The 25,000-nt window shown below is 42.2% G+C and overlaps 1 protein-coding gene across 1 annotated transcript in view; it reads left to right on the forward strand.

Annotated features, from left to right (window-relative positions):
• LOC138950212 (uncharacterized) overlaps window positions 1–25,000 on the forward strand; it is a gene marked incomplete at its 5' end in the record, with an annotated part of 32,649 nt that overhangs the window by 6,394 nt on the left and 1,255 nt on the right. Inside the window, 7 exons of the mRNA XM_070321961.1 lie at window positions 7,646–7,814; window positions 9,137–9,331; window positions 10,038–10,250; window positions 10,754–10,891; window positions 11,369–11,410; window positions 12,566–12,700; window positions 23,615–25,000. The exon at window positions 23,615–25,000 is cut by the window's right edge and continues 1,255 nt beyond it. Of these exons, the coding sequence (XP_070178062.1) occupies window positions 7,646–7,814; window positions 9,137–9,331; window positions 10,038–10,250; window positions 10,754–10,891; window positions 11,369–11,410; window positions 12,566–12,700; window positions 23,615–23,724 (1,002 nt within the window). The remainder of the gene's footprint in view (window positions 1–7,645; window positions 7,815–9,136; window positions 9,332–10,037; window positions 10,251–10,753; window positions 10,892–11,368; window positions 11,411–12,565; window positions 12,701–23,614) is intronic.

Raw genomic sequence — 25,000 nt, forward strand, 5'->3', positions numbered from 1 at the left:
TTGTTCTCTCTCTCTCTCTCTCTGTTTCTCTCTCTCTCTCTCTCTCTCTCTCTCTCTCTCTCTCTCTCTCTCTCTCTCACCTTTCCTGACTTGTAAGAAAAGGCGTCGCCTTAAACCTCTATCCTTGAAAAATTAATTTCCATCATCATCATCTCTCTCTCCCTCTCTCTCTCTCTCTTTCAATCATCTGTGTGTGCGTGTGTGTGGGTGTCTGTGTGGGTGTCTGTCTGTCTGTCTGTCTGTCTGTCTGTCTGTCTCTCTCTCTCTCTCTGGTCTTGATTAAAACTGAGCAGTACTCAGTCACACGAAAGTTGCCTCTTTTTATATTTAGTCAAGTTTTGACTAAATATTTTAACATCGAGGGGGAATCGAAACGAGGGTCGTGGTGTATGTGCGTGTGTCTGTGTGTGTGTGTGTGTGTGTGTGTGTGTGTGTAGAGCGATTCAGACTAAACTACTGGACCGATCTTTATGAAATTTGACATGAGAGTTCCTGGGTATGAAATCCCCGAATGTTTTTTTCATTTTTTTGATAAATGTCTTTGATGACGTCATATCCGGCTTTTCGTGAAAGTTGAGGCGGCACTGTCGCGCCCTCATTTTTCAACCAAATTGGTTGAAATTTTGGTCAAGTAATCTTCGACGAAGCCCGGACTTCGGTATTGCATTTCAGCTTGGTGGCTTAAAAATTAATTAATGACTTTGGTCATTAAAATTTGAAAATTGTAAAAAAAAATAAAAATTTATAAAACGATCCAAATTTACGTTTATCTTATTCTCCATCATTTGCTGATTCCAAAAACATATAAATATGTTATATTCGGATTAAAAACAAGCTCTGAAAATTAAATATATAAAAATTATTATCAATTTTTTTTTTCGAAATCAATTTAAAAACACTTTCATCTTATTCCTTGTTGGTTCCTGATTCCAAAAACATATAGATATGATATGTTTGGATTAAAAACACGCTCAGAAAGTTAAAACGAAGAGAGGTACAGAAAAGCGTGCTATCCTTCTCAGCGCAACGAATACCCCGCTCTTCTTGTCAATTCCACGGGCACTGCCTTTGCCACGGGCGGTGGAGTGACGATGCTACGAGTATACGGTCTTGCTGCGTTGCGTTGCGTTCAGTTTCATTCTGTGAGTTCGACAGCTACTTGACTAAATATTGTATTTTCGCCGTACGCGACTTGTTTTCATTTCTGTGTGTTTTTCTTTTCAAAGCACAATGTAATTCCCTAATTACCAAGAAGAAAAATACACTGAAGTCAACGTCTGCCGGTTATCGAGGACATCAATTTTTGTTTCACAATTTGCTTCTCTCAACACAAAGAGGCAGAGCCGAGTGTAGCTGCTGGCCACTCAGTGCACAGCCTACGTAAATTACATAGCAAAGTCAACAATTCTGACCTCCACCAGGTCATCAAAGAAAAGTGGCTCTTCTCCATCGTCGTCTGATGCTGTTTTGCATCCATTTTCTCTTCTTCTTCTTCTTGTTTTTCTGCCATACGTTCTTCTTACATATATGTTTTCCTACTACTTCGCTGCAGGTCCCAATCACAGTGCATTTTACGCCCCGAGAAACAAGTATGCAAATTGCCCACACTACCGTAAAAAGCATCATTCCGTTCTTTCAAGCAATGAAAGAAAAAAGGCCTAGCAAATGCACACGATAAAGCCAAAGCATAAATTGGCATCAAAGTGGACTCGAGGTGAGCGCACAGCAGGAAAATTAAGCTAAGTGCAACGCATTGGGAGGGCTTGGGGGGAAGATGGATAGCGGGTGGGGAGGGGGTATAGCCTCTCAACAAAGCTATGGAGTATTGTAGGCTACAACTGCCAGACCACATTCGAAGCTGTCGTTCTGACTTCCACGCCGCTGTCCAAGCATCAAAATACATCTTTCTTTGCTCCATCTCACCACTCGTTCTCGTTATTTGGCCTCGGTTTGTTGTTTTATTATGCATGAAGCGGTCATCACACACACAGGTGGGGGCGAGGACAGTTGTGCAGACTGCAGATCTGTTGTTCTGCGATCGATATGCTCAGTTGTAAATAAGAAACAAGTAAAATGAAAATTACATTCCCGGAATGACACGAGCATGCCCCAGTTTTAACACACGGCCACGGTTCCCTCCGTTTGCAAAGTTTGGCAACAACTTCCTTGAATTTGGGATACTTTAATGTTGAACAATACCTTTTTTTCTTTTTTTTAGTAGTCTACTTAATATGTCAGTTCACAAATCATGAACAATTTAGCAGGAACCCATTTAAATATTCAGTATGATTAAGCTTGATATTAATTGGGCGAAGTCGACGTTGCGAAGTCTACTTCACGACGCTTGCTGCACCGGAAGCTTTGGTGCTGATTTATTGGTAAAGCAAAACAAAAAAACAAAACACCTTTGCAAAGTCAAATTCGGGCCCAGTTAAGTCTTCTAGATCTCAAGCTCTGTCGAGCGGACTCGAAAAGAAATTGTGAAAAAAAGTGATTGGCAGGTGACGGAGCAGGACCGAACAGTGAGCAAACAGTCCAGAGAGATTGCCACGCATGGCTGGTGACGGAGCAGGACCGAACAGTGAGCAAACAGTCCAGAGAGATTGCCACGCATGGCTGGGCCTGCACTTTTTTCAGCACGTCCTACCCGATAACCTCAACAAGCAAAACATGCTAGCTACTGACACAGAAACGACCTTTTCCCCATGTGCACACGCACCCAGAGAGAAACATTTAGATACGAGGAGACAAAAACTGACACGAAAGTCGCAGGGCGCAGGTGCAAGATTTAGGCTGAGCTCGAGATCTCGAGAGGACTCAAACGAGGCGGGACCTTCTCCGTTTTCCTTATTTCTTTCTTTTCTTTCATTCGTTCTTTCTTTTTTTTCCCTTTTAGTTACTTTCAAAGCGTCAAATGCGCCTTTGCTTTCGTTTTGTTCTGTCTTTCTGTTTACATTTAATCAAGTTGTTACTAAATTTTGTCAGATAGGCTGGGAATCTACTCAATCGAGACGTGTGTGTGTGTGTGTGTGTGTGTGTGTGTGTGTGTGTGTGTGTGTGTGTGTGTGTGTGTGTGTGTGTGTGTGTGTGTGTGTATGTAGAAAACTGCTCGACGGATGTTTATATAGAGCTTAAACAATGATCACGAGTTGATTGCTGAAAAATAAACGGCCACGAGTGGGTATTTGCAGCTGCTTGGCCCGGTAATTCACGAGTGTGCGGAGCACACGAGTGAATTACCAAGCGGCTGCAAATACCCACGAGGGTTTATTTTCCAGTAATCAACGAGTTGTCGTCATTGTTTAAGTTATTTACACAACGAACAACACGGGTCGAACATGCAGTATGTATGTAAGTTTCTATTTGTGTCCCCAGAATAAGTTTCTATTTGGGACATGAAGTGGTTATGCGCTAGACGTTAGACGACATTTTGTAGGCAATTTCATTTCAGCCTAATCACTCAGAGTGTCAAATGCGCGTCATTCAAATAGTCCCCTCGATTCTGACACAAACTTTACTTGTGAGGGTATTAAAAGTCGAACTCACGTTTAGCTAACGATCTACATACATTTTAACATTGAAGAAATAAAGAAAACAACAAAGAATACACATAATCTGCTGGGGTGAAAAGTGCTGAGTGAAGATAATGAGTTGGCCGAAGCGGTAAGAGAGAGAGAGAGAGAGAGAGAGAGAGAGAGAGAGAGAGAGAGAGAGAGAGAGAGAGAGAGAGAGAGAGAGAGAGAGAGAGAGAGAGGGAGAGAGAGAGAGAGAGAGAGAGAGAGAGAGAGAGAGAGAGAGAGAGAGAGAGAGAGAGAGAGAACGATCGAGACAGACAGTGATTCAAGGCGCACAACTCCAGTACCGGCACTGTCAGATACTGCGCTGAATCGCCGTTTTTGAGAGAGCGATCGAGACGGACAGTGATTCAATGCGCACAACTCTAGTACACTCAGATACCGCGCTGAATCGCCGTTTTTTTTTTGGTGCCGGTGCAGCAGCCGGGTCATCAAAAATGTCCCTTGATTCCACTGGAGTTAATTCGGTGAAATCCCAATAATTAAAATCGAAATTCAGATCAAAACTGTCGCTCGCAGCAGCCATTGTTGTTACAGTTTGAGTCAACGTTGTATTCTTCCGCAACAGGGTCCAATCGTCTGGGTTTCAAATGATGTCATGTTCTAAAAATAAATTCTAGTATTGATTATTTTTTAGCCCTCTTTATTCAAACTTCGAATAATCCACGTGTGATTTTTTGGGTGTAAAGTAGTTCGTTCTAATTTCTCACTTGTCTAAAAATAATCAACTAGATTTAATCCACTCCTCGGTTGCATTACAGGAGTTGTATAAAAAAAACCTTTACATACGAATTCTTTGAGAAAATATTCCAACAGTTGTTTCTTGTTTGTAGTGGTTGTGATAAATGCCTTTAATGACGACATATTCGACTTTAAAAAAGTTGAGGCGGCACTGTGGCGGCCGCATTTTTCCAATCATAATTATTGACATTTGCTCAAACGTTCTTTGACACGGTCCAGACTATATAGGATTGAATTTCCAACTGAAAGCTTAAACAAAATTTAAGCTATTTGTTAATCAACAATTTGTTTAAATACAACATTGCTATAAGTTATAATAACAGACTCAAAAGTGGTTCCATTGTATCCTTAATTCTTTTCTGAATCCAATGATAAATACGTGTGTTATATTGAAATTGATATTGTACTCAAAACAAAGAAAATCCGTTGAGGCAAATTAGGTTTCTTGTTACATGATACCGAGACTACGCTGTATTGGTCGACGCAGTTTTGGGATATTAGCCAATCATTAAGGCTCAGTCTCGGTGAAGACTTTTCTGTTCAGTTTTGATGTTCAGACCGACAGCTTGACTGAATGTATTGATATCGCTTTACGCGATTTATTTTCCTTTCTTTTCTTATTACTTTCAAATGTCATGCATTTTCTTACTGCAGTGGGAGTTTCAGGGGAAAGGCTTGGGGGAGAAAAGACTAACAGGAAGGAAAATGTTTGTGTAGCTGGGTCTCTCGAAGCTGTGAGACTTGTTTTTATTGTCTCGTACCGGCTGAGACGCAACTATTTTAACATTATTTTGTATGGGGAATCAATGTTTCTTAAAGTCAAGTTTGCATAAAAAGCGAGTTTTAAATAATTAGGCGTGCTTGAAATGTGGTTGGGAAGAAATTAACCAGCAGTCTGTGGAGATTTGACTCAAAGAGCTAACAATTAGTGGCAATCTTTTCTCATTGCACGTGCTTCAACGATAGTTGAAAACAACATTGCGAGTCAGCCTCTCTAGAAATAATGTAAAGGCACAGTGCAGCTCACAGCCTTCGTTTTGCGTTTTTGTTGCAGCTGAGTGCATTTACAGTTCAAAAATCCTCCTATGGTAGTAAAACAAACCCAAAACTACCCAACGACGACATCTGTGAAGCTCGACAGTTTCTTGTTCACGCGAGTGCATACATTAACCTAGTTATTACGTGGTGTTTGGTCGGAGTTCGATTGAACTGAGTGATTCCGGCCTCCATTTTGTTTTACATAAACTCATGATGACGTCTGACATAGTTTGCTAGTGACGTGTCTTTTTGTGCATGATGTGGTGATCTACCTGATCTAAATTTAGATCCAAAAATAGGTAAAGACCAGCCGGATCCGAGTACGAAATTAATTCGTAAAACAAATCGCAGTTCTTGACACTTTGGGTGCAAGTCAATGAAACTTGGTAGTTCTTCTAACGAATATGACTAAAAGCCCCAGGGGCTCCGTGCACCTGGATTTGACAAGTTCAGTACCTTTAAGTTGAAGACTTTCATAGACGTCAATTTTTGTGCGTGCAAAATTAAGGAAACTGTTGCAAGTCAGTATTTGTGAGAGATGGGAGTGCGGTAGACGGGGGGGTTGTGGTGGTGGCGTGGTGGGTAAAATGCTACAGCGTGTGTAAGTGTGTGTGTGTGTGTGTGTGTGTGTGTGTGTGTGTGTGTGTGTGTGTGTGTGTGTGTGTGTGTGTGTGTGTGTGTGTGAAGCGAGAGTTTTGATGACGCATGAAGCAAAACAATATTGTAATGACGAACGCGCACATAAGTAACACTGCACACTCAGAATTTAGTACTCCCAACCTTTTACCGCATAAACAAAAAGGGCACTCCGTAGAGCACATCAAACATGCAAACGAACAGACAAGCGAACGAACAAATAAGCAAACACTAACCAAAAACAACAACAGAAAACAAGCAAAACAGACGAGGAAAGAAGAGCAGACAGAAAAACAGGACACAAAACAAACAAAAGACAGAAGAAAAAAACTCTACGGCCGACACCCTGCAGTGCGTTTTTATCGCTCAATCGTCCAGCACGCTCATTACGTGTGACGTGTGCCATTTTGATTGTGCAATGAACCCGTCATATTCAGTACTTGAATGCTACACTGCCGCTCACAAAACTGCGGTACTCCCCATATGTCTGCGCTTCGGGCCTTCGCGTAGATTAGCAGGCGTTAAAGAGGCATCACAACTCCCTCAGCTTAAAGGCACAGTCCTTTTCCTGAAAACAGCTTTGCTCCCTATCTGACATGTGCCCAGGCTTTTTCATGGGATAGAATCAACGCTCCACTTGAACAAATACCAAAAATCAGCATTATGAATGCCTCCTGTGCAGAAAGGGATTTTTGGGGTAAATTAATTTTAAAAAAGTAATTCTTTCTCATGGTAATTACGTTTTCACGAATGGAAACACTTGTGTGGACGGATAGTGTCATTTTAATAAGTTCTCACAACTGGCTGGAGATACGGAACTGACATTGCCGCCCCAGTGCCCAAAGAGAATAGATTAATGAGGAATAAAATCAGACTTTTACGGCCTTCGCGGAGTGCATAATTTATGTACGAGTTCGTCAGATCTCGGGAGATGCTCAAACTTGCTGTCTGCATCCGAGTGCATTAAATGTAAGCTTCTTGGGGTTTTCAGGTTGCCTAGATCTGTTGAGGCACGTAGGCCATCGGAAAATGCAAGGCTTGGGGAGGGAATGAAAAGTTCACGAAGCAACGCACAGACTTTTAAAATCCAGGAATTAAACTCTTAACATTTGTGTTCACAATTCAGGTTCTTCGCACACACAAAACATGAATAAATACGTTGGTTTTTTTTAAATTCAAAGACAAGTAACTGAACTCTCAAATTTAAAAACAAATCATGCCGACTTGACTCTTGAAGTAAGATGTTACCAACAAATTTGCCAAACGCGCAGAAAAGGCATTCTTTGGATGATTTGTAGGCTTGTTCGCGCGCGCTCTCGTGTGGGTGTGTGTGTGTGTGTGTGTGTGTGTGTGTGTGTGTGTGTGTGTGTGTGTGTGTGTGTGTGTGTGTGTGTGTGTGTGTGTGTGTGTGTGTGCGTGCATGCGTGTCTTTGTGTGCGTGCGTGTGCATGCGTGCGTGCTTGCGCGCGCGCGCGTGTGTGTGTGTGTGTGTGTGTGTGTGTGTATGCGAGCGCGCGCGCGGGCGTTCAGAACACAGTTAAACCACAGTTGATTTCTTTTGTTGTGTGTGTGCTAATTTTATTTCGTCTAATAAATGGTGTGCAAGTAGAAATATTGTCACTCAGTAACTTTGTCCCTTGTGACTTGTGTTTCAGATTTACGACGGGTTTGGCCAAGCAGAGCCCTCCATGGTGTTGGAACGGTTCCACCGGCCTGTCCTGGTGTCCAAGACCAACACACTGGTCCTCGTCTTCAACACAGGCAGCTCCAGAAGACCGTGCTGTTTTCACTCGGGATTCAAGATATCCTATGAGTTTGTTTCAGGTCAGTCTATTACTTCTTTTTGTACAAGGGCTCTGTGGCCTAGAGGATAAGACACCGGCCTCCCATGCGGGAGGTCGCGGGTTCGAACCCCGGCCGCGCCTGGTAGGTTAAACGTGGAGACTTTTCCGATCTCCCAGGTCAACTTATTTGCAGACCTGCTAGTGCCCTATCCTCCTTCGTGTGTACACACAAGCACAAGACCAAGTGTGCACGGAAAAGATTATGTAATCCATGTCCGAGTTCGGTGGGTTAAAGAAACACAAAAAATACCCAGCATGCTTCCCTCGAAAGCGGTGTATGGCTGCCTTGGTGGCGGGGAAAAAACGGTCATACACGTTAACGATCGTGGGAGTTTTAGCCCATGAACAAAGGCTGCCTTAGTGGCGGGGTAAAAACGGTCAAACACGTTAACGATCGTGGGAGTTTTAGCCAAGGAACAAAGGTTCAAGAAGAAGAAGTTCTTTTTCAGCTTACAGCAAATATCCCTGATGGTAAAAGAGGCCCACGAGGACGTTGAGTTGAACTGTTTACTGCGTGGGAGAATTATTGGTATTAATGCACATATGGCGAATAACTGAACCTACTTTCTGTAAATCAATTGTATTTATCAATCAATGAGGCTTATATCGCGCATATTCCGTGGGTACAGTTCTAGGCGCTCTGCAGTGATGCCGTGTGAGATGAAATTTTATACGGCCGGTAATTGCAGCCATTTCGGCGCATATTTACCTTTCACGGCCTATTATTCCAAGTCACACGGGTATAGGTAGACAATTATTAACTGTGCCTAAGCAATTTTTGCCAGGAAAGACCCTTTTGTCAATCGTGGGATCTTTAACGTGCACACCCAATGTAGTGTACACGGGGGGGAGTTCGGACACCGAAGAGAGTCTGCACACAAATTTGACTCTGAAATAAATTTCCGCCGAACCTGGGATCGAACTCACGCTGACAGCGGCCAACTGAATACAAATCCAGCGCGCTACCAACTGAGCTATATCCCCGCCAGCACCAACCAATAAAGGCATGGATGATGGTCGGGAAAGAGGAGAGGGGGGGGGGGGGTAGAAGTCGAGGGGTAGCCACACACGTACACGCACGCACATACAGGCAAGCACGCACGCACGCACGTACGTACACACACACGTGCACACACACACACACACACACACACACACACACACACACACACACACACACACACACACACACACACACGCACACACAAACGAGCGCACAGAGAGAGAAACGGAGACACTGAGACAGACAGACAGACATACAAAGAGGGATTCATGTACCGTATCTACCAACCCTTTCTACAGATGATTCGTGGCCACAAAAGCCAATTACGGACTGCAGTGCGGTCTACTCTATGGAAGGCGGAGGCATGTTCGACTTCACAGGGGCCTCTGACGCCACCAGTCTCTACGACTGTATATGGGTCATCAAGAAACAGTCTCACGAAAACAAGGCCGATGGCGTTGTGCTCAGACTAACAGAAGACTTGTTGGGCGATGGTGAGTGTGTTTGTCAGATATGTTCTGAGGTCCGTTTGTCGTTGTGTCCGTCAGTGTGTCTGTCTTTCAGGAGACAGTCTAACTAAAATATGAGGATAAGGCCGACAGCGTCGTGCTTTCACAGGTTTCGCTTGTTGACGACGAACACGTTTGTGTGTATGTTTGACAATATTTTGGTCCGTCTGTTAGTCTGAACGACTGATTTAGTGTTCATCGTGAAGGAGAGCTTGGTAAATGTAAATGTGTTTTGACAGTTTGCCTTGAAATCAGCCTGTCATTGTCAGGAATATTTCCATTGTAAATAGAAAATGTCCATGTTTCGTGAGTGTAATGAGAGAAAAAAAATCCTGTCATTGTCTTTATGTGTTTGTGACTGTATGGCTTCGTGAGAGTCATGAAGAGACACTGCAGCAAAAATCAGGCTGTTAATCCATCCTATTCTTACCAGTGTTGGTTCGTTGTCATTATTCACGGAGTAAATGTTCATCAGTTGTCATGTATATCAGCGTGTTTCAGTTGGTGCCTTGTCAGTCAGTTGGTCGTATTTTTGTCACGAGGCCATAATATTCACTCGTCTTCATCTGTGTCTTTGTTCATGTTATTACTGCCATTGTAATTGTATGCAAGATGGGTTTGACTCACAAAGCTTCATAACCTAAGCCTCCCCCTTCCCGCCTACCCCCCACCCTCCTCTCGTGTCCCCCAGGCTGGCTGCAGTACGGGCGGATGAACACGCTGGACGTGCACGGCGGCGCGACGTCCGAGTCCCCCCTGCTGTACCGCTTCACGGCCCGGAACTTGACCCACGGGCCGGACTCCTACTATTCCCCCGACGGTCTCTTCGTCAGGCTGCGGGGCGGCTTCTACAGCACAGACAAGCTGTCTTTCATCTTCACTGCCGTCAAGAACGTCTCGCTGGGTGAGATGATGATGATGATGATGATGATGATGATGATGATGATGATGATGATGATGATGATGATGATGATGATGATGATGATGATGATGATGATGATGTGATGATGATGATGATGTGATGATGTGATGATGATGATGATGATGATGATGATGATGATGATGATGATGATGATGATGATGAGGATGACGAAAATGGTGGTGGGTGATGGTTGTGGTTTTGGTGGTGGTTGTGGTTGTGGGGCGGCTTCTACAGCACGGACAAGCTGTCCCTCATCTTCATTGCCGTCAAGAACGTCTCGCTGGGTGAATAAAAAGAAAGTAAGCGAAACGTTTGCCATGGAAGAGGTACATAAATAACGAAGAAGTCAAAACGATAAACAAAAACAAAACAATTAACCGATTTCGCTTTTAAATAATACGATGAGTGAGTAGACAGATGCACATGATGAATATTCCAGTAAGTGATTGCACGACTCACTGTGTGGTCAACTTGTGTGTGTCCAGAAGGGTCGGGCTGCCCAGGGGTGGTGGACTTCCTGTGTCAGAACCTGCTGTGCATTGACCAGGACCTCAGGTGTGACGGCATTGACCACTGCGGCGACGAGTCCGACGAGAGTCCCATCTTGGACTGCTCCATGTCAGGTAACGGTCGGCTGGTGCTACTGACAACGACGACGACGATGGTGGTGGTGGTGATGGTGCCGGTGGTGATGATGATGATGATGATGATGATGATGATGATGATGATGATGATGAATACTATGACAGGGTATTAGAATTAATATGCCAATAGTAATGATGCTTAGCTACAGTATGTGTGTTTGTATGTGTATGTATGTGTGTGTGTGTGTGTGTGTGTGTGTTTTTGTGTGCGTGTGTGTGTGTGTGCGTGTTCGTGCGGTGTGTGTGTGTGTGTGTTTGCGTGCGTGCGTGTGTGTGTGTTTGTGTACGTGCGTGCGTGCGTGTGTATGTATGTGTGTGTGTGTGTGTGTGTGTGAGAGAGAGAGAGAGAGAGAGAGAGAGAGAGAGAGAGAGAGAGAGAGAACTATTCCTTACAAGGGAAGTAACTATGGACTCGCTGCTCTGGAATACTGAAACCTGTGTACTTTCCCTTGGCAGCTCTCTGGCGTCTCAGCTTCAAGTGGAGCATGCCTTACGTCGGTAAGAAATTTTTTCATTATTTAAAACTTAAAAAAAAAAAAAATGAATAATAATAATTTTGTCGTCTTTACTTCCTGTAAACCACTTCAACTTGACATGTTTCAAGGTAGTTTCCGGAACTCTTTAAGGAAAACAATAAGAAGGAAGGACACAAAATAAAATTAATATGAAATGTTGGCAATACTCATTTTATGAGGTTACAGTACAAGAAACCGATTGTTCTGGATCAAATTTGTCACAACCATGATCTCCAAGTCCTCACCAATGACAATATTGTAAGACTGTGAGTCTTACTTAATCCATACCAGTGCCATGTGCCTAAGGCTGAGAGTATAGTTCATTTGAAGCCCTCTGGTTCTTAACACTTTCTACCCCACCCATGTTGACCAAGTTTTTTTTTAGCCGAGACCAGCTGTGCTGTAGCAGGTCACCCAGAATTGTAGTAACTGTGTCGTAACTGTGTATCAACACGCTGGAATGCAGGCGTTAGATCGACGTTACAGGAAGCGACTGAAGCTAACAGTCTGAGCGGATATATCCGTACCTGGTAGGATAGAGCCATATCCCATATGAGCGGGTACGGATATGTCCGTACCTGGGAGATAATGAGTTAAATGTTCCCCTTTATTTCAAAAACTGGGCTTTTTTTCTGTATTCCTCTCAAACTGTATTCAAGACCATCAGCTAGACCACTGTGATTAATTGAGTGACACAATTTTGCAGCTGGGTTGCTAATTATTTCTTCTTAATTACAACTAACAAACTTGAACAGCAAAGTAACACTCCTTGGCAAGGCCTCACGGCCAGCTATATTACCTTTTTTTCAAACAGTAAGTCAGTAGTGCATGAGGCTTGACTCATAGACGGAGGGAATGGTTTGCTCTGACATTTAGTAGTCTTTAAAACGATCTAATTAATTAATATGCCTTCACAAAAAATTACTTCATTTGAAAAAGTGTAATGGTCCGCTTCCTAAAAAAGCAATTTATCAAAAAATACAAGCTTCTGAAAAAAAGTGTTGGAAAACAGATACGAAAAACCAAGTAGCAAGATAATGATCTATACTTATCAGCGTATGACAGCGTCAATTTGGGGGGGGGGGGGGGGGGACGTTCTGATTTTAAACTTTCTTCTTTGTAATGTTTCTCTCCAAAGCTGGAGAATTGCCAGGCCTACGAACGACAGTCTGCTCCGGGTTCCCTTGCCGGGTGGACGGCCGTTGCCTAGCGACCAGCATGCTGTGCGACGGAGTACCCGACTGTGTGGATGGCGAGGATGAGCGAATTTGTTGTAAGTTGGCCATTATCAAATTAAATCAAATCAAATCAAACTAACTTTATTATCTCACATAAAGAAATTCCAGTGCATGTAACGTAAAGAAAAACGGAACACTACAACATTAATATTATAGCACATAACAGCACCACCTGAGTCGCCCCGTGTGAAGCGCCCCCTCAAAGAAATAGAATATAAAGGGAATACCGTACAAGCTGATAATAAGGCAATACCAGTCTGCTATCTATGACCTCCGTAATGAATACATACGTCAGACAAGCCGATCGGTGGGTGTATCATGTTCAACTGATGACGGGCGCAGTGGCCCTGTGGATAGGACGCCGGCCTCCCAAGCGGAAGGTCCTTGGTTCGAATCCCGGCAGTCTGGGGGCTTAAGGGGGGAGTTTTTTTCCTATCTCCCATTTCAACTTATGTGCAGACCTGCTAGTGCCTTATCCCCCTTCCTGTGTACACGCAAGCACAACAGGGCCGGACCTAAGTAGGGTGAGGGCACGCCGTGGATCGTGTAACTCTGCATTTGCGCCACCGCAACTTTTTATCGCTTCACGCGGACGAAGAGGCAAGCTGCAAGGTAGGTCTCTCACAGAAAATGAAAATTTGTAGGACTTTCAGGCATCATCTAGATTCTTCATTAGTACATTTTAAAGAAGTATATACTCAAGGTCTAAGGCACGTGCTTTTTTAGTCGAAATGTCAGGTTTCGGCAGTTCAGAAGTCCGATTTCTGCTGGAATTGTAGTAAAAATTGCACGATTTGTCTCTTCCTTCGTAACTTCAACGAAACAGCACTAGTTGATGCATTCCCGTGATGATATCCTGTGAGCTAAACAAGTCCTTTGTATTCTTGATGAATGATGTTGCACAATTTTGTCTTTGGGTGACGCACGCGGCAAAAGAAAACACAAACAATTAGACTTCATGTTATACGCCACCGATGCTTGGTGTAATTCGCCACCGCAATTTCACGTCTTGGATGTTATTCGCCACCGCAACTTGTCTAATGAATTGCATAATATGTTGAAGAGTTCAGTGATTCTGTCACTTCCAATTGAAAATATTGATTTGGAGTTGTTCAGTTCAGTGTATAGTTCAGCTTTTGTAGAACACGTTTCTGAGACGCACCTGGCGGCGTTTCACTCCCACATTCTTCGTCATTCTTCTTTCCCGAAAAACGTCACGTCTGTCAGAGGCGTTCTTTTCTCTTCCAGGGTCAAACTGATGAGTTTTTGTGTTGTCGCTGGTAATAGGAATGACTGAATTTTAGAATTATTTCACACACATAAACACCAACGAAGCTTAAGAATTTTAGAATTATGTGGTATTTGGCCCCACAATTTGGTTCCAATCCTGTGTGACATAAACATTGATTAAGATTGTGGAGTGTACTGCAACAAGCATATGCCTTTAAAAAAATAAAATGGAGGAGACAAAGAAATCAGACATCAGAAATGAAAATGATCATGGTCAGGGGATGTAGAAACATGTCCACTACAAACAAAATTGAAATGTTTTGGCAGTGGGTTGTAAAAACAGAATAAATAAATTAAATAAATAAATTGAGAAAAAAAATGCATACAGGGGTTAGTTTCACTGATATAAAATCAGTTGTGTTTGTGTGCGGGGGAGGGGGGGCTGATCTGAGCAGCTTGCCAGTAACTAATAATAATAATAATAATTAAATTTAATACGCGCGATTTCTCATTACGAGCTCAAAGTGCGGCGCTTTGTTTCAACACGTACGCTCACATGGTGACAATCGTACAACACACACTCACCATGTGGTACGAAGGATTAAAGCTGCAATTAGGAAATCAGAATTTGGAAAGATAATTTTTTTAAAATTTTTGCAGATGGGCACAATTAATTTACATTTTTGAAATGGTGGAGGAAAACAAACTGGTAGGACCCGGAAGAAAACCACTGACGACAAGCTTTTAATGCATAGCGTAAACCCAAATTCACTTTATGAACTGTCCCGGCAAGGGATTGAACCCGAGGCCAAGGAAATCAAGCGGATCAAGGAAATCAAGCGGATCATAGGGGCAGTACGCTATCCATCCTGCCATTCGTCACCTTACACTAAGTAATGTTCAAACCATGCGGAACGCTTTTGTACATTCTTGTATGTGTAGTCAATCTTCCGAATGTAAATGAATGCATAAGAAAACATGAGGACAAACTTTTCATCAGCGTGCCTTCCTAGAAGTGAAATCTCATTGGTGAAAACGTTGGTCTTCATGTTCTGATGTGTCTTTATTTTGCTGCGTAATCTGTTCAGATCATCACTAGCAGTCATCGATGCATTTCCCACTTGTAAATATAGTATTTTTTTTCACTCTTACGGTAAGCACTGTTATATTTCCTATTGATGTCATCATACCCTAAACCTCTTGAACCCCTGAGTTTAAAACTTGCAGCACTAAAGTTAAAATGCTCCTATCAATTGCTGTCAGTTTTGTGACAAAAATAAAGGTTTAAATGCCTCCACGATGTTGTTGCGTTTGAAAATAACAATTTGCGTAGTGCGGTGGCGAATAACAAAAAATGCGGTGACGAGTTACATCTAACATTGAATTGATGCGGTGGCGAATTACAGAGAGTTGTTGACACTCTGTTTTTATCTGCTTCTTGCAAAGTATATATGGAACTATATACAGAGAAACTACACGTGGAGATTCATAAAACATTAAAGTTATCTGTGAACATGTCCAAGAATAACCAGTAATCTCCGTTTTGTTGCATTTGACGCAGAAACTGAAAATATGCCCAAAACATGGGGAAACGAGAAGAAAAACAGATCGTCACGATCACCAGGGCCATCAAAGCATCAAAAAATATATACAGAAATATAGCTAAGGATATAAGTATGTGAAATGCAACACCTGAGAACATGCTGAGTGCCTAGCATTCTAACAATTTAATTTATCATTCGAGAGACCTACCTCGCAGCTTGCCTCTTCGTCGGCGTGAAGCGATAAAAAGTTGCGGTGGCGCAAATGCAGAGTTACACGATCCACGGCGTGGAGGGGGTTCCCAATTGTGGTAGGGGTACTCATTAGTTGAGGGTACGGGGGCCCGGGGGCACGCTCCCCCGGAGCATTTTTGAAATCTAGATTACAATATGTGCAATCTGGCGCATTCTGGGAGTATTTGTCATGAGTTTTAAGGGCAAATCAAAGTGACCAAATGGAGAAGGTACATGGTCTGGCAAGGGGGGGGGGGGGGGGTCCGGGCAACAGGAAACACCCCCCTGGGTCCGGTCCTGCACAAGACCAAGTGCGCATGGAAAAGATCCAATAATCCATGTCAGAGTTCGGTGGATTATAGAAACACGAAAATACCCAGCATGCATCCCCCGAAAACGGCGCATGGTTGCCTAAATGGCAGGGTAAAACAAGTCGCGTAAGGCGAAAATACAACATTTAGTCAAGCTCGGTCGAACTCACAGAATGAAACTGAACGCACTGCATTTTTCCGCAAGGCCGTATACTCGTAGCATCATCTGTCCACCGCTTGTTCTGAGCTTGTTTTTAATCCAAACATAACATGTTTTTGGAATCAGAAACCAACAAGGAATAAATGAAATTGTTTTTAAATCGATTTCGGAAGTTTATTTTTATTCATAATTTTCATATTTCTAATTTTCTGAGATTTTTTTTAATCCAAATATAACATATGTATATGTTTTTTGAATCAGAAAGTAATGAAGAATAAGATAACATTATTTTTGGATCGTTTTTATAAAAAAATTATTTTAGGCCTAAAAAAGGTGTGGTTACGGTAACCCGACCTACCCTATTTTTAGGGGCCGACCCTATAACTTTTTATTACATTTGTCAAAAAAAACAAAAACAAGTCGCGTAAGGCGAAAATACAATATTTAGTCAAGTAGCTGTCGAACTCACAGAATGAAACTGAACGCAATGACCGTATACTCGTAGCATCGTCAGTCCACCGCTCATGCTCATGGCAAAGGCAGTGAAATTGACAAGAAGAGCGGTTTAGTAGTTGCGCTGAGAAGGATAGCACGCTTTTCTATACCTCTCTTCGTTTTAACTCTCTGAGCGTGTTTTTAATCCAAACATATCATATCTATATGTTTTTAGAATCAGGAACCGACAAGGAATAAGATGAAAGTGTTTTTAAATTGATTTCGAAAATTTAATTTTGATCATAATTTTTATATTTTTAATTTTCAGAGCTTGTTTTTAATCCAAATATAACATATTTATATGTTTTTGGAATCAGAAAATGATGGAAAATAAGATAAACGTAAATTTGGATCGTTTTATGAATTTGTATTTTTTTTCACAATTTTGAGATTTTTAATGACCAAAGTCATAAATTAATTTTTAAGCCACCACGCTGAAATGCAATACCGAAGTCCGGGCTTCGTCGAAGACTACTTGACCAAAATTTCAACCAATTTGGTTGAAAAATGAGAGCGTGACAGTGCCGCCTCAACTTTCACGAAAAGCCGGATATGACGTCATCAAAGACATTTATCGAAAAAAAGAAAAAAAACGTTCGGGGATTTCAATCCCAGGAACTCTCATGTAAAATTTCATAAAGATCGGTCCAGTAGTTTAGTCTCAATCCCTCTACACGCACGCACGCACGCACGCACGCACACACACACACACACACTCATACACACACACACTCATACACACACACACACACACACACACACACACACACACACACACACACACACACACACATACACCACGACCCTCGTCTCGATTCCCCCTCTATGTTAAAACATTTACTATATAGTCAAAACTTGACTAAATGTAAAAACCGAGAAAACGAGTGCAGAAAACGCAATGAAAGCGAAAGCGCCCGAGTCGCACACTTATTTCCCTGTCAAGTAGGTTTAATTTGTACACATTAGAAAAAAAAAGTGATTGCCTACCTTCCTACCCTATTTTTTTGGCTATGTTACCGTAACCACACCTATTTGTTTTGTTGGCCTTAATTACAATTTTCAGATTTTTAATGACCAAAATTATTAATTAATTTTTAAGCCTCTAAGCTGAAATGCAATACCAAAGTCCGGCCTTCAAACATTGCTTGGCCAAAATGTCAATAAATTTTATTACAAGTCGCGTAAGGCGAAAATACAATATTTAGTCAAGTAGCTGTCGAACTCACAGAATGAAACTGAACGCAACGCAACGCAGCAAGACCGTATACTCGTAGCATCGTCACTCCACCGCCCGTGGCAAAGGCAGTGCCCGTGGAATTGACTTCTTCTCCTTCTTCTGCGTTCGTGGGCTGAAACTCCCACGTACACTCGTGATTTTGCACGAGTGGAATTTTACGTGTATGACCGTTTTTACCCCGCCATTAAGGCAGCCATACGCCGCTTTCGGAGGAAGCATGCTGGGTATTTTCGTGTTTCTATAACCCACCGAACTCTGACATGGATTACAGGATCTTTTCCGTGCGCACTTGGTCTTGTGCTTGCGTGTACACACGAAGGGGGATAAGCCACTAGCAGGTCTGCACATAAGTTGACCTGGGAGATCGGAAAAATCTCCACACTTAACCCACCAGGCGGCCGCGGCCGGGATTCGAACCCTCGACCTTCCGATTAAGAGGCCGACGTCTTACCACCCCGCCACAGCGCCCGTCCCGTGGAATTGACAAGAGCGGGGTATTCGTTGCGCTGAGAAGGATAGCACGCTTTTCTGTACCTCTCTTCGTTTTAACTTTCTGAGCGTGTTTTTAATCCAAACATATCATATCTATATGTTTTTGGAATCAGGAACCAACAAGGAATAAGATGAAAGTGTTTTTAAATTGATTTCGAAAAAAAAATTTGATAATAATTTTTATATATTTAATTTTCAGAGCTTGTTTTTAATCCAAATATAACATATACTGTTCAAAAAAAGAAACGCATAGTTGCTACTTGCCAAATTTGTTTTATTTTTCGAAAAAATTAACAGAAAATCCAATATTTAGATTATTTGTTTGAAATTTGGTATGGACACAGTTGAATGCACACACAGTTCATTTGCATCTTCAAATCAATCAGTTAATCAATACGATTGGGTGCCGAGGCTGTCAAGTCAGTAGGGGGTGTGACTGCCTTGAGCAGCAACAACTGCCCGGCACCTTCTGGGCATGGACTGGATCAGATGCCGGATATCTGTGGGATGGTGTCCCACTCCTCCTGAAGTGCCTGCAATAGATCGCGGTGATTTGCTGGCGCTTCTTCTCGCCTGCGCACACGTCTGTCCAATTCATCCCAGAGGTGTTCTATCGGGTTCATGTCTGGCGACATGGATGGCCAGGGAAGCACCTGGACATGGTGGTCGGTGAGGAACTGGGTGGTGAGTCGTGCTGTGTGCGGGCGAGCGTTGTCCTGCTGGAATATGGCATCCTGGTCAGCCAGAAGAGGAAGGGCGTGTGGGCGCAGAATTTCTTCCACGTATCGCTGGGCAGTTATGCGCCCTTGGACGTGCACCAGGGTGCTCCTTCCAGCGGTATTGATCGCCCCCCACATCATGACGCCTCCACCACCATGAACGGGTGCCTCATCCACACAGTTGGGCGCGTAACGTTCGTTTACTCTCCGGTAGACCCTCCTCCGACCATCATGTCGCTGGAGCAGGATGTAGGACTCGTCGCTGAACCACACGTGTCTCCAGTGATTCCGGACGGTCCAGCGAAGGTGCTGGTTGCCCCACTGCACTCGGTTCTGGCGATGGCGGCGGGTGAGGACAGCTCCTCTGTGAGGTCTGCGAGCTCTCAAACCAGCTTCATGCAGGCGGTTCCGCACGGTGTGGTCCGATAATCGGTGTGGCCCGGGGAGAGCCTGGACAGAAGATGAGGCCGACAGGAAACGATTCCGGAGGTGGCGGAGCCGTATGAAGCGGTCGTGAGCAGCAGTTGTCGCCCTTGGTCTTCCCGCTCGTGGCAAGTCAGCAACGGAGCCAGTGGCTTGAAACCTGACCCACAGTCTACTGATGGTGCTCTGGGACACGTGGAAGTGCCTGGCGATTGCACTTTGACTTTGGCCTGCTTGTAAACGACCCAATGCAATTTGGCGGTCTTCTCTGCTCAATCGGGCCATCTTTCGTCGCTGAATTGTCGTCTGATTTCTTTGTGGCGAACAATCCGCTTTTATGGGTTTTGGAAGACATGGTGAGAGCTCAATATTCCCCGAGTTTCACGAGATTACACTGAAGCATGACGAGTGGTCATGCCAAATGAGCAATTTTGACATTGTAGCCACTGATAACGCATGCGTCACGTGCAGAGCTCACTTGTGGCATTGGACGAAAGGTCGACGACCAGATAAACATTTTCTGCAGTTTGGTGGATATCCTTGTAGCCATATAACTAAATTAACCAAATATTACAATAATTCTTTTTTTGAACAGTATATTTATATGTTTTTGGAATCAGCAAATGATGGAGAATAAGATGAACGTAAATTTGGATCGTTTTATAAATTTTTATTTTTTTTTTACAATTTTCAGATTTTTAATGACCAAAGTCATTGATTAATTTTTAAGCCACCAAGCTGAAATGCAATACCGAAGTCCGGGCTTCGTCGAAGATTACTTGACCAAAATTTCAACCAATTTGGTTGAAAAATGAGGGCGTGACAGTGCCGCCTCAACTTTCACGAAAAGCCGGATATGACGTCATCAAAGACATTTATCAAAAAAATGAAAAAAACGTTCGGGGATTTCATACCCAGGAACTCTCATGTCAAATTTCATAAAGATCGGTCCAGTAGTTTAGTCTCAATCGCTCTACACACACACACACACACACACAGACACACACAGACACACGCACATACACCACGACCCTCGTTTCGATTCCCCCTCGATGTTAAAATATTTAGTCAAAACTTGACTAAATATAAACAAGTCGCGTAAGGCGAAAATACAATATTTAGTCAAGTAGCTGTCGAACTCACAGAATGAAACTGAACGCAACGCAACGCAGCAAGACCGTATACTCGTAGCATCGTCACTCCACCGCCCGTGGCAAAGGCAGTGCCAGTGGAATTGACAAGAAGAGCGGGGTATTCGTTGCGCTGAGAAGGATAGCACGCTTTTCTGTACCTCTCTTCGTTTTAACTTTCTGAGCGTGTTTTTAATCCAAACTTATCATATCTATATGTTTTTGGAATCAGGAACCGACAAGGAATAAGATGAAAGTGTTTTTAAATTGATTTGGACAATTTAATTTTGATAATAATTTTTATATATTTAATTTTCAGAGCTTGTTTTTAATCCAAATATAACATATTTATATGTTTTTGGAATCAGCAAATGATGGAGAATAAGATAAACGTAAATTTGGATCGTTTTATAAATTTTTTTTTTTTTTTACAATTTTCAGATTTTTAATGACCAAAGTCATTAATTAATTTTTAAGCCACCAAGCTGAAATGCAATACCGAAGTCCGGGCTTCGTCGAAGATTACTTGACCAAAATTTCAACCAATTTGGTTGAAAAATGAGGGCGTAACAGTGCCGCCTCAACTTTCACGAAAAGCCGGATATGACGTCATCAAAGACATTTATCAAAAAAATGAAAAAAACGTCTGGGGATTTCATATCCAGGAACTCTCATGTCAAATTTCATAAAGATCGGTCCAGTAGTTTAGTCTGAATCGCTCTACACACACACACACACACAGACACACAGACACACAGACACACGCACATACACCACGACCCTCGTTTCGATTCCCCCTCGATGTTAAAATATTTAGTCAAAACTTGACTAAATATAAAAAAATGAGGGTGTGACAGTGCCTTCTCAACTTTTACAAAAAGCCGGATATGACGTCATCAAAGACATTTATCGAAAAAATGAAGAAAGCATCTGGGGATATCATGCCCAGGAACTCTCATGTAAAATGTTTATAAAGTTCGGTCCAGTAGTTTACTCTGAATCGCTCTACACACACACACACACACACACACACACACACACACACACACACACACACACACACACACACACACACACACACACACACACACACACACACACACACACACATACACCACGACCCTCGATTCCCCCTCTATGTTAAACATTTATTCAAAACTTGACTAAATGTAAAAACGGTCATACACGTAAAAACCGTGGGAGTTTCAGCCAATGAACGAAGAAGATGAACGAGGTCCACTGATTAAATTCTGTGTAAAATTCATATTTCCCTTTGGCTTTGTAACAGCTGTACGTCTGAACATGTCAATGTTTTCTGCAATTTAAACTCTTTCACTTGTAGATTTACAATCGTGTTCATTGCATTTCACTGGCGTTTTTACAGCTGCTGTTGCCAAACAAATATTTTTCTATTAATGAGCATCTGGTTCCATGGCTGTACATTTGATAAGGCCAAACAAAAATATATGTTGGTTTGGGGTAACGTGACCAAAAAAGATAGGGTCGGTAGGTCGGCTTTTTTTATTTTAATATATATTTTTTAATTTTGTCGATTTTAAAGGAGGTTACTTCCCTTAGTCTCTTTATGGTTTGCAAAATGTGCCAACAGTTTTTGGTTTTTTTAAATGAAAAAAAAGGTATTAGGGTCGTCGGGAAAAAATACCAACATATATTTTTATTTGGCCTTAACAGCGTCCTCTGACGGTGTTGATTAGACCGCATTTTTCGAATAATTTAAAGATGCCTATACAACAAGAGATCTGACCCAGCCTTTACATGGGAGGAGAGCATCTTCCATTTCGACACATACCACAAAGTAATGGCCTCTGCAGAATAGGACTTTGTCTCAACATTCATTTCGCGGATTGACGTTAACAGAAATGTCAGGTACGAAATAATTGTTGTTTTTTTGTATGTGTGCATTTGAAAGGATGCTTTGTGTCCCCCACTCAAGAGCCTGGAAGGATCTCGGGTGATCTACAAAATAATGTAATCTTTAAGGCACATGCTTTTAAAGTTAAGTATAATATTATATTACACGCAGACACTGGAGTGAAGTTCTGTTTTGTTTGCCAATACAATGAGTTTCATTTATCCATGTACAGTGTTTTATGAAGATTAGAACGAGGGTCAGAGTGGTATGTGCTATGTTTTGCTCAAATCATTTAAATAGGCAGGACGTCTACAATATAAGTACAATATTAATAATAATAAAAATAATAAATGAGCATTTATATAGCGCAACATCATAACTTTACAATTATGCTCTTTGCGCTTGACACATTTCAAATGAAAACACAGTTATACAAGCATTTACATCTACATTCATAGTCAACAACGCTTAATTAAAAGCATACACCTTCAAACATACATTACAAAACATTCTTCCACTAACTAAGTAATAAAAACATGAATAAAATAGGTAGTGAAAACAAGGAAATACCAGCTGGATACCCTTAATCAAACAGAACATGTTGTCAACAATACTGAAAACAATACTACCCGTTATAAACAAAATAACACACTGTAGCCAGATGCGTTTTGATGCAGTTCTTTGTGATAAGACCGTTTATGTTGAAACCAGTTAAAGGACATTTCTCCCTACTGTAAGCAGCAAACAGCTTCATGGTACTAAAGGTGTCTATACAAATGTCAAACATCCTGAACTATTACCATTTCAGTGCACCATATGTCTACTTGACCAGTCAGGGCTGATTCTAGGTGACCCGCTAAATGTTTTCGTTTATCATGCTTAAAATAAAGAAGACAAAGTAAAAATTAACAATATCAGCGTGACTTATTCTAAAGAATGACTACGTATACCGGCTCATGCTGATATCCATTTTCTCGACATATCTGTTATCATTTGCTAACAGTCAGTATATTTAAAGATAACTCATACTGAGCTGCAGCCGGCTTAATATTCTGAAATTATATTTTGAAAAACTGAAAGACTAATGGAACAATTTTATTTCAGATGCCACAACGCAAGCCTACTCGTCTGCATCTACCACTGCCCGCGGTTTCATGTTGGCAATAATTCCCAGTGTCCTGTCAACAACAGTCCTTGCAATTGTGTGTAGGTAACATCACGACAACTTTCAAATCATCACCAGTGCCAATGTCTGCGAGGAGCTGCCCTGTCCTGCCAAGCCTCAAAGTTTCAAAGACTGAATCTCTTCAAGCAGTATGATTTGATTTAACTTGCACGCCGTGAGTTTTTGCGTCTCTTTTAATTAAACGTGACGTGAAACAACTTTCAGCGAGATTAAACCATGTGTCGGTCGTGATGACGTCATTCAGAAAAGAACAGCATTGGACTGATGACAGTGATGTTTTGGTGGACGTCACTCTTCGACTGAAAACAAGAAGACCCGTAGTATGCATCAGAGGTATCCCCCCCCCCTCCCCCCTTGCGTTTGGTATCTGTTCGGTTTAACAGTTAGCAGTGTGTCTGTTTCGGATTTCATCAGTTGATCGTCACACACGGCAGGAACTAGACTGGAGACGATGACGCATGTTGACAAAGGACGCTGCGCATTTTCATTGTTCTCCTGCATTCTGTGATGCTTGTGACGTCATTGAAACCTGTTGCTTTTGTTTGACGTCATATAACATTTGCGCAGTCTTGTATTCGTACTCTTTACGTTCTTTTTGACTCGATTTTTAGAAATAGCATTTCAGTTGATTTTTCTGTAAAGGCCTGGCTGCGCTGAAACGGGTCAGAGAAGTTTGGAGATCAGTAGTTTTTATACTATTAGAATTCACAAATAGAATTTCAGTTGATTCTTTATTGAAGGCCTGTGCTAAAACGGGTCAGAGAAGTTTGGAGATCAGTAGTTTTTACAGAATTTCAGAAATAGAATGTGAGCTGATTTCCTGTGCAGGTCTGTGCTGAAACAAGTAAGAGATGTTTCGGGATCGCCGAACGAAGTTCCGTTTACGAAATCGGCAGGGGTGTGTATTCATTGGTCGAGCTCTTTCATTAAAGGCACAGTAAGCCTCTCGTAAACCATCACAGATACGGTCAGGCTTTTACACACAGTACAAACACCCTTTCATTTAAACACTCACCGATTGAGAACATCCTAGGTGCCCTCCGTAAAGAGCGAACAATTTTCAAAGAATTTATTTTTGCGTGGTTTATCTTACCCCTGAGCCATCGTGAACCCGTGTGATCCAGTTTCCCTTTTTCACAATGTAGTCGTCAGTTAGTCATTTGAATGCGACTCGATGTGAGCTTATTTACAATAGCACGTTTTTATGCACGAAACAAACGGCTGTGGTTCACAAGAACTCTAGCGATGGCTTTTGACTGTTGAGAGGAACGGCGATATGCATAAACCGTCGTCTGCTACGACCC

Source organism: Littorina saxatilis, linkage group LG1 (genome assembly GCF_037325665.1).
Source record: "Littorina saxatilis isolate snail1 linkage group LG1, US_GU_Lsax_2.0, whole genome shotgun sequence".
Lineage (NCBI taxonomy): Eukaryota > Metazoa > Mollusca > Gastropoda > Littorinimorpha > Littorinidae > Littorina > Littorina saxatilis.